The sequence below is a fragment of the Ostrinia nubilalis genome, chromosome 16 (assembly GCF_963855985.1).
Source record: "Ostrinia nubilalis chromosome 16, ilOstNubi1.1, whole genome shotgun sequence".
NCBI classification, from domain to species: Eukaryota; Metazoa; Arthropoda; class Insecta; order Lepidoptera; family Crambidae; genus Ostrinia; species Ostrinia nubilalis.
In genome coordinates, this window is record NC_087103.1 from 12,716,558 (window position 1) to 12,727,896 (window position 11,339).

The 11,339-nt window shown below is 36.9% G+C and overlaps 1 protein-coding gene across 1 annotated transcript; it reads right to left on the minus strand.

Annotated features, from left to right (window-relative positions):
• Nucleotides 1–495: 495 nt before the first annotated feature.
• Nucleotides 496–6,293, minus strand: LOC135079418 (uncharacterized). Its single transcript, XM_063974077.1, has one exon. It carries the CDS (start codon nucleotides 6,154–6,156, stop codon nucleotides 4,906–4,908), a length of 1,251 nt encoding a protein of 416 aa, XP_063830147.1. The 5' UTR covers nucleotides 6,157–6,293; the 3' UTR covers nucleotides 496–4,905.
• Between the last annotated feature and the right edge of the window lie 5,046 nt (nucleotides 6,294–11,339).

Genomic DNA, 11,339 nt, shown 5'->3' on the forward strand with positions numbered 1-11,339 from the left:
AAGGCAATTAACACAATTAACATAAAAAGAATCAAAACTAATACAAATGTAAAGTATGTAAAATAAGAAGTGTCTGTTTCATTTTTACTAGCACTGATTGCTGCACTGTGTTTCAGGGCGTACGACATGTATTTGATTTCGTCCAAATTGATTCCATGCATATTGAGTGCGCGTGCACCGGATAGCGTTGCGTTTACAGGTAGCTCGGGTAGGTGAATCACCGGTACGTGTTCTACGATGTCTGATGAAATGTAGAGTCGATGGTGGATCTGCAGGCCATGGATTTCCAGGTCACAGGGCTCATCGATGGTGATGATGTACGTGCCGAAGACTGACTGCTTACTGACTTCTGTCGCAATGTTTGGTCAGCGTGCCTTTCAGTCTGCTGTACAGAATCCAGTTGTTCGCGTTGAGCTGCTGGAGTTTTACTTCTTCCAGCTGGATCTGGTGCTGCTTGCAGGAGGTAAGGTCCTTACTGAACCTCATCAACTGTTCCACGCAGGTAGGCTCGTTATGTAGAGCCTGGTTGTCCGTAGAGCACAGGAAGCGATCGCCGGCGGCAAGCGGGCGACACGGTGTTACGATCGGTAAGTATTTCAAACCCTTCGCCAAAAGGTAAGGAAATTTGGGGAAAATGGAAAGCGTAACGTTTTGGGATTCTTGGAATATAGGAAGTGAGTATATCTTATAATAATTGTAAGTATAATTATCTATCAATGGTATTTCTAAAATAAATGTTATCTGATCCTGTTTCATATAAGATTTTACACAAATAGTTTCTTCTAAATTTAACAAATTACTTTCCGTAGGCTGGTAAACTAAATTGGCAGAGTTTGAAATTAACTTTAAATGATACAATAATTCTGTAGAGTTTACAATTGCTTGGTGTAAAATGGATACTCTACTTAATGCTAATGCTGTTTCTATTTCACTTAATCTTATAAATATTGTACGGAAACTACTTATGAATATGTTATACACTCCTAGTATGTATGTAGAAAAAGTCCAATCGTTTTGTGTGGACGTTATGTTTTGCAATAGGCTTTCAACTCGTTTCAAGCGTTCATCAATAATAATAGAGTTGTTATTTATTTGCTCTGAAATATTTATGAAACTGTCGAACATTTTTGAGACCAGGGTAATTTTCTTAGATATTATCTTTAGTTGAAGGGCCAGCGCCTGCGTCCCTATCATTAGCAGAAAGCATCACCTGCGGAGGGCGTTTTATGTTTTTAATAGGCACTTTGGTAGTCCTATCACCTACTTTAATTGGTAAGATGTTTCGCTTGGCTTTGCCTACAACCTTTGCTTTTACATAACGTGGTTTGTCTTTGCTTTTACGCTTATTTACGTCTTTTGCAAATATTATGTTTCCTTCGGAAAACTCTATATCTGTTTCACCACCTTTCTTTTCCCTAATGGTTTCCTTTTTGGCTGTCGTTTTCTGAGCTATGTATTTATATAAGTGCTTTGTACGTTTCGCATGATCTTGAACTAATTGCTGATAATATTGCTTTTCGAAATTGATTCTAAATGGACTGTCTGAATCTGTATGACCAAAAACTACCTCAAATGGTGTTAACTCAGTTACAGAGTGGATGGTGTGGTTATATGCCATTACTGAATATGTCATAACTGATGCGGCATCTGTACATCGTCTTTCGTATTTAGCCAATCTATAGATCTCTATAATTGTCGAGTGAAAGCGTTCGATAAGTCCCATAGAATTAGGGTTATTTGGGGTTCCGATGTGAAGTTCAACTTTATGTAAATTTAGAAATTCTTTCATGAGTTCGTTATTAAATTCGGTTCCTGGATCTGAGCTTATACGTTTTGGAATTCCGTAGAATGAGAAATATTTCATAAGTGCTCTAGTAACGTCTGATGTTGATTTGCTAGGTATCTCTATTGCTTGTCCTAATTTGCTGAAGGCGTCAATTAGGGTTAAATATGTGATTCCTTCAATACTGAAGAGATCAATGAAAATTTCCTGAAATGGGGAATCTTGAGTTTTAGTTAATTGTAAAAATGGTTTTATGGGTTTCCTATCGTATTTCATTTTACGGCAGGCTTCGCAAGCGTTAATGATTGCGGAAACTGTTTGTTGCATGTTAGGCCAAAAATGATTTCTACGAATTCTAATCAATGTTTCCTTAATACCACGGTGGCATGTTTTTCCTTCATGGTATTGGATAACTATTGCTTTTTGTTCACCCTCGTCTTCTATGTAATTTACCCGTTCTGTACACTCGTAAAACTGAACTACATCTTTCTTAAAAAGTTTAATAATTACGTCTGTGAAAATTCGTCTAAGTTGATCTGATTCAAAATAAATGAAATACTTTGTTTTAGGTTTGATATATTCTTTTAAAAACTGTTTTACTAATTCTGCATTATTATCAGGTAAATGTACTTCAAGAACTTTTTGTTTATCGCGCGAAAGGTTTTTGACTGAAAGTTCATTATCGAATCGTTCAAAGACTAATATTTGATTAGGTTTGTTATCGATTGCTTCGTTTAAGATTGGGATGCCTTGTGATTCGGTATCCTTTGCGGAATGAATAGTTTGTGAGTTATTTGATTGTTCATCGACACAGTCTGAATTATTTGACGACGGAATCGGATATTCTGAACCTAATTGTCTACTTCCTTCTGAGGATGTAGAGTCGGAAATTACTATTGTACTTCCTGATGATAATTTTTCTATTTTCTTTACTACTTTATCAACATGTTTTTGAATACGTTTTTCCTTTTTGCTAACATTTACTTTCATGGACTGATTATCTGAATCGAGAGCATTTACTTTTATGCGGGATAACGCGTCTGCGTTTGTGTTTTGTTTCCCGTTTTTGTACACGATATCGAAATCGTAATCCTGTAAGCGTAAACGCCATCGAGTTAATTTGCTGTTTGGATCCTTTAGCGAGTTAAGCCATGCCAAAGGTCTGTGATCTGTGTAAATGACAAATTTACGACCATAGAGATAAGGTCTGAAGTGTTTTACAGCCCATACAATAGCAAGTAATTCGCGTTCGATTGTACTGTATCGAGCTTCAGTATCACTAAGTGTGCGGCTAGCATACGCTATGGGTTTATCTTTGCCTACTTGTCCTTGTGAGAGTACTGCGCCCAATGCTACATTCGATGCGTCTGTTGTTAATATGAATTGCTTGTCATAGTCTGGGTATTGTAATAATGGGGCATGTGTAAGTAATTCCTTACATTTGTTAAATGCGTCTGTATATTCCTGATTTATTACGATTTTATTTCGTTTCTTTAAACATGACGTTAATGGTTTTGTAATTTTAGCAAAGTCTTTAATAAAGCGCCTGTAATATCCTACAAGTCCTAAAAAGCTCTTTATTTCTGTGGTCGTTTTCGGAATTGGGTAATTTAATACAGCGTCAATTTTATCATCATTAGGTTTAAGACCGTTTTTCGTGATGGTGTGTCCTAGGTAAAGCACTTCCTTACGAAGGAACTCGGATTTATCAAGTTGAATTTTAAGGTTTGTGGCTCTAAGTCTGTCGAAAATTGATTTTAGATGTTCCAGGTGTTGATCTAAGCTGCTGGAATACACAATTATGTCATCAAGGTAAACCATGCAATGGAGTCCTTGTAGACCTCTAAGTATATTATCCATAGTTCTTTGGAATGTTGCCGGAGCTGTTTTAAGTCCAAAGGGCATTCTGAGAAACTCATAATGACCGTTTTGTGTGCTGAAGGCAGTTTTTTGTCTGTCGGATTTTTCTACCTCAATCTGATGATATCCGCTAGCTAAATCAATCGTACTGAAGTAAACGCTTTTTCCTAATTTATCAAATAAGTCATTAATGTTTGGTAATGGGTATTTGTCGTCGATCGTTATGTCGTTCAAACGTCTGTAGTCGATAACCATTCTGTATTTTGTTTCACCAGATGCGTCCATTTTTTTTGGCACTAGGTGAACTGGTGCACTCCAAGGAGAGTGGGATTCCTGGATTACATTGTCTTTTAACATTTTTTCTACTTGTTTAGTAATTTCAGCTTGCTGGGCTGGGGCCTGTCTGTATGGCTTTACGTGGATTGGATCCTCATTTTTTGTCCTTATCTGATGTTTAATTTTGTTTGTGAATGTTAATGGAAGTTGATCGCAATAAAATATGTCTTTATATTTATGACAAAGGCTGTAAATTTTTTCACGCTCTTCGTCGTTTGTGTGGTCTAATCGTAACTTTACCAAATTCTCTTCAAGCAAATTGTCAATTTCGATGTCATTCATGTTTTGTGTCGTGTTAACTTGAATGTCAGTCAATTCGAATTTATTAACTTTAAATGGGCAAGTGATTTTATAACTGATTGGTCTGTCTAAAGTGTTTTGAATAATCGTGGATGCGTATCCGTTGCGACAGTTAACGATTGCACTAGGCATTCTAACGCCGTCTGTAAATTCTCTGTAATTTAGAATAGCGTCACCTGAATATTGGTCAACAGGTAACTTTACGCGTTTTTCTGAACGTGGAGGTAAATTAATAACGTAATTAAGGTTGTTATTAATTATCGGAATACATGTTGTTTTAGTCCTAAGGACCCTGTTTTTCAAATCAATTAATGCTTCTAATTGTTCTAACAAATCATTTCCAATAAGACCATCGTATCTTTTGTCTACATCATACAAATAAAATTTGTGGTGTTTGTCACTGTTAAATGTTGGTAAAAGGGGGATTTCCATAGTTTCATCGTGAATACTCGACGAGTGTGTACTCACAACTTGGAACGGTTCATTTCTTATGAATTCACTGAAATACTGATAGCCAATACGCGGACTGAAGAACGAACGCATGCTGCCAGTGTCGATCATCATGCGAGCATCCAGTTCCGGTAGGTAAATATATGGTAATGTTAATTCCGGATCGCAATTAATGTTTATCTGTTCGGTTCTTTGATGGAGGCTGTTTCGTGAAAATCCTGTTGGAATTCAGTTTCCTGGGTTTCCTCGGGAGTTTCCTCGAAATCAGGGTAATACTGTTCGCTGTACATGTTATTATATTCGTCTATAGGGTATTCACAATAATATTGATCGTAATACGACTGTTCTGCTTCGTCGTAGTTCAGATCATTTAAGTTTGTTTCATTTACGTTGTTTGGTTTTGTAGCCGTACGCATAGACACGTCGGTCAGCTGCATACGTGGCGGCTGGACTTGTTGGGCTTGCTGAGCACCGAACTGTGGCTTATAGCCGAATTGAGGCGGTTTGTAACCGAATTGCTGAGGAGGATGTCTATAGCCAAACTGCTGGGGCGGTCTGTATCCGAACTGCTGTGGAGGCCTGTAGCCGAACTGCTGCGGCGGCCTGAAACCTGGTTGATGCGGAGGCTTGAAATAGCCGAATTGTTGTAAAGGTTTATTTCCATATTGCTGGAAGGGTTTGTAGCCTTGATTAGGCGGAAGGCCAAATTTAAATTGTGGAGGAATTATCGGTTTGAAAGCATTAGAGCTGACAAAATGAGGCTGATTGCCTGAAAATTTCTGTTGAGTTGGCGTAAACGAATTGTTAGGTTTGGGTTGCGAATGCATTTTGCTTCGCATGTTATATTGGTCCATAAAGTTTACTTCCTCGAGCACAATCGAGAGGGCGGCTTCCAAAGTGGACGGTGCCTTTAGTCTCACAATGCGCACAAGGTTTTCTGGTAAATTATAGAGAAACACGTTTAACGCGGTGTTGTTGTATATGGTGATTTTGGCGTGACGGATTGACTCGTCTGCTATGGTGTTTACTTTGGATATAAGCATTGACCTGGTTGATTGCACGCGGTTGCAAAAGTCTGTGTATGATTCATTCGATCTGATTTTTAATGATTCTAATTCAATATTAATGCATGCCTCACTACGCGGGTCTCCAAAATGTTGTGTCAGAATTTCCTTAAGTTCCGACCAGTTTGTTAAATTTTCTTGTTCTGATAACAGTGCTGCTGCATTTTCTGTAAGGCGGCTAGTGATAGCGTGGTACACGTATAAATCTTGCTCAACCCCACCTCTATATCTCGATATAACATACTCACATTTTTTAAGGAACAAATTTAGATGTTTTTTGTCACCATTAAAAAATGGAATTAATCTGAGCATTTCGTTGGGTATTGGCGTGATTTGTACGGATTCGATTTGTGGTGAAGCCATTTTACTGAATTTAAATTTAGTTAATTAATATGCGCCAGTCAGAATTTGTAACAGTACTTTACACAATATTCACAATTAAAATACACGTAGTGATTACCGTGTAAAACACACAATAAAATACACAATAAAATACACAGTAAAAATACACAGTAAAAATAAGAGTAGTTCTTAATTTAATTGTTCAATTTCGAGAGACAATTAACTTAACAACTTTAATAATTTTTACTTTACACAATAAACTTATTTAATTTAATTCAATATTCAATTTATTTACTTTATTTCACTTTATTTACTTTATTTCAATTTATTTACTTTATTTCAATTTATTTTCTTTACTTTGTTTCAATATTTAATTCACTTAAATCTAAACGAAAAGTGTTAACGATAAAGTTTTATGACGAAAACACAAAATGCGATACCCTGGGAGAAGTTCTATCCCGGAGTAGCAATATTTCCCTACGATTTAAAAAGCATGAAAAATACACAGAGGATAAGGAGTGGAAGGATTGGCGAAAAGTTCTACTCACCAACCGACCGTTCTCTGCATACTCGTTCCACCCGTACTTCGATGACAAATTTATTTGGTTCGGCGGATTTATTAGTTTCCCGTAGTATCACGAATTTAAACGGCGGATTTTGACACCAATCGCGTAAACTTTAGGAAAACTTGCAGCAATAAATCCGAACGGCTGCGCCAGTCAGATTTCGGGAGCGGGGTGGAAGCTTTTTAAAAAGGATTATATTTAATTAAACTAAGTGATCACGTCCTCGCCGAGTTGGAGGCGATTTAATAATGATTTAATATTGTGGCCGATCGCAGTCGTCCAGTACGGTGTTTACAATTTAGTTCTGCTGACACATCTCTTATGTGAATAACAATTCTACGAATGCTTACACTGTAGAGTGGAAAGTGATGACTTATCTTGTTTAGTCTAGAGCAGAGGGAGCTGACGGATGCATAACTACCTACTACTACTACTAAACTCTATAATTTGTTAGTTTAGTCTTTGTTATGCCTTTTAATTAGATATAATAGGGTTACTTAAATAAAGTCACACTGAAGACATTCTATTTAAGGCACTTTGAAGAACACATAGAAAAAAATCATTTGCTGAAAATTCTGAAAACATATTATTTTACTTTACCGCCGAAATAAGTCGTCGACTTTTAACAAGTTGTCAAAAACTCAAAAGTCATAAAAAGTACCTACAAGTCGCCGACATGTTTCTTTTGAAATAAAACCACCGGTATGGTATATAGAGTCCTTAACTCAATTCAATCGGTAACTTCTCACTGTATGTAGGTATCTACCATCGGTTCCCACTCGTATTTGTTTTAAAACATATTGCGTGCTTTTATTAGCACACGACAAATTTCGGGCAACTTATCCACATTGTAATATAGCAGAGACAAGTGACGTTAAAACCACAAACCAATTGGAAATTCCAATTCACGAATACCAGCGCGAGACGTGTTGCGCGCGCGATGTCACGTCCCTATCCGTAGCGTTCGGATGGATTCGGATATACAGGCTGTGACAAATACAATGGAAAACACTTTAACGGATTATTTAAAGCCTTTTCTTACTAATTTAAAAGGTTTTCATTGCAAAACGGTTACCCATCATTTTTATTCATCAAGGGTTTTTATTGGCGGTCAAGCTGTAGATCCTGGCTACACAGAAGTAGCAGCGGTGGGAATGAGAGGTGTGAATAGTCCCAAAACCATCATCATCTCGTCTGTTTATACAAAGACGTCCATTGTTGGACTAAGGTCTCCTCCAAGGATTTCCACAGTCCGCATCAAGATGCTTCCCGTGACCGTCGCCAGATCGTCGGTCCATCGAGTGGAAGGCTTGCCCACTCACATTGTGTTTGGTGGTCTGCGGTCGGTACTCGAGAACTTTTCTGCCCCAAGGGACATAAGATCTACGAGCTAAATAAAAATCCTATAGTGTATAAATAATCCTATAGTGTTCAACATTGACTTACAACTATAAAAAAATGGTTAAACACAAACCTACTCACACTAAACATTAAAAAAAGTAATTTTATTTGCTTCACACCTAATAAACGCACACAACCGGAAGAAAACTTTCAAGTCAAACTACATATTTGTGACAGTTCCCAACAAAACACATGTACATGTCTTTGTATTGAGAGAGTTTCCACTACTAGATATCTAGGCGTTATTATAGATTCTCATCTGTCCTGGCATTCACACTTGGACATGCTAATGAATCGAATAAGAAAACTTACATGGATTTTTAAGAAGCTTAGGCATGTCACAACTAAGGACCTCATAAATAAAATCTATATAGCTCTAGCTCAATCAGTTTTTTGCTATGGAATCTCAGTTTGGGGGGGCTCAACCAAAACGAAACTTCTGGAGGTAGAAAGAACGCAAAGACGGTTACTTAAAGTAATGTACTCTCTGCCTTTCAGACATTCTACTGAAGAACTTTATAAACACGGAGATCTCCTTTCTATAAGAAAACTATATATATTAACTGCCATATTAAAAATACATAAAAGTATATACTATGACCCTAAAATTAATAACAAAAGAAGAAAGGACAAAGCTGCTCCTACTATTCCTTCCAAAACAGCCTTTGCTAGCAGGCAATTTACTAGACAAGCTGGTTTCTTGTACAATAAAATTAACAAAATACTGAGCATTTATCCGCTTACATCTCACTCTTGTAAAGAGAAACTTACACTCTGGTTAAAATCGCTTAGCTATTTGGATACCGAAACACTTTTAAAAAAATAATATATAAAATTTATCAAATTTATATCTGAAAGTTAAAAAAGGCATATACAAACGTAAAATCACTCTCTATCATAACTTAACATAATACAACATAAACACACACACACACACACACACACACACCATATTTTCTAATTTTCTATACCTTCTTAATAACCATTTTGTTTTTTTTTTTGTTTGTTAAACTTACCCAAAACTAGCATTGTCTGAATGGGCGGTGACTACCTGATACAGGTATACTTTTACTTACTAGGTATGTCACCACAATTTTTGTAAAAGTTGGTTTGTTAACGAATAAAACATTTTTGATTTTGATTTTGATTTTTGATTGACATAACAAAAACGTTAACGATAAAAAAATCCTAAGAATAACGACATCTCATTCGGGATGTTGATCCAAGTTTACTTTGAGTTTACCAGAATCCCTTCCACCCTGTAGGTACGGGTGCACGGATATTTTATACGTAGATATCCGTCGCGCCAGAATTTCCATTAAAACGATATTTACACAGCTCTCAGCTACGTGAGCCATCGGACCGCGTTCGGATAATATCAGCAAGGAAATAGTTTTTGCCCCAATTTTGTGTAAGACGCATTTTCAGTATTTTGCGAGCACGGAAATTTGGTCCGACAAGTTTGGGAGATGGTAATTTTCATGAATATTTTTAGCTTCTTATTCAATAAAAAGTTTTGACAAACACCCCCGTTCTTTCTCAGACTGTACTTACTTCGTAGATAAAACTGTTTCTTAAGTATTTGAATACATTAATTATTTAAAAATGTATGAGTTGTGCACATATTTTTAAACTAGCTATAACCAGCCAAGTGCTTTAACAGCTATGAGTTGAGAACATTTATTTTGTTTTAAAGGAAAATTAGTAATTATAAAAACTAATTAAATCCCGTTAACCCCTCGTGGTATATTAAATATGCTTGAGATACGAGTGGGTATACCACAATCGACTGGCGGAGGGAATCAAACCCGCGTTCCTCGGATCACGATTCGGTCCAGTCCAACACCTGCACCGTTCGCTATTTAATTGTCACTTGCACGCGCTATTGCTGTATTTAACCCTAAAACAACAAAAATACCTTTCCCATCAGCTATAAATATCTACAGCAAACCATTCAAACTTGTTTAAGTACATCATTAAGTATACGACCTACTAGCTAATAACCCTTCGAACTAGCTATGGGGTACCATCAATCTGCAACGCATCATTACACCCAAACTATCCGAATTCGATGAGTGTGTCTCGAACTCAATTAAAACTATGGTGATCTTCGGTTCGGGGAGGCAATAGCTATCAAAACCGATGACATTAAGGCCTGTAGAGGTTAAATAGAGCGGGTTCCGATGTGACCGCAGTAGTGCGTCGGACGGTTAGAGATGTGGAAGCGATATCTGGCAATACGCATGTAGTTGGATAGTTTGGTAAGGGTATTTAACCGTCAAACGAACAAGTTCAACTTTAATAGTAAGACACGGGTCTTAACGCGACGTTTATTAATGAGTTACTATATGTACTCACGGCTTGACGTTTCGGCTGCATACATAATGTAACTCATTAATAAACGTCGCGTTAAGACCTGTGTCTTACTATTTAAGTTGAAATGGAACGCGAAAGTTCAAAATCTTATAGAGCAAGTTCAAGTTTTTCATTGTTTTTGGAACTTGATACAGTCATTACGCGTTGCTCAGAATAGCTCAGAAGTCTGCTGTCCAAGAAGTTCAGTTCAGTTCAGAACAGTCACCCGGCGAGTGAAGCATCGCGAGTTCGCACCTTAGACAGTTCGAGTTCTTCAAGTATAAATTTGAGATGAAAGTAGTCTAAAGATAATATTTGGACTAAATAAAAATACTTTCTTTCAAAATTCATTATTTTACTTATCTGTTAGGTAAAAGTGTCAGTCAATTTTAACGAAAAAGCTCCTTCCTGTAAAAAAATAAGGTATTATTTTTAAGCATTTTCCTGTCTAAAGGAAGACAAAATTGAGAAGTAAATAGGCCTATTAATTACGACTAAAGTGACACGTAAAGGTAGTCAGATTTCGGGAGCGGGGTGGAAGCTTTTTAAAAAGGATTATATTTAATTAAACTAAGTGATCACGTCCTCGCCGAGTTGGAGGCGATTTAATAATGATTTAATATTGTGGCCGATCGCAGTCGTCCAGTACGGTGTTTACAATTTAGTTCTGCTGACACATCTCTTATGTGAATAACAATTCTACGAATGCTTACACTGTAGAGCGGAAAGTGATGACTTATCTTGTTTAGTCTAGAGCAGAGGGAGCTGACGGATGCATAACTCCTCCCTCCCTAAGTGAGAAATTATCGGAAGTTTCATTTTTATGAGTATTCCGATAATTTCGTTTACATAAAATTTCTACTTGTTTGCGGAAGGCAATTA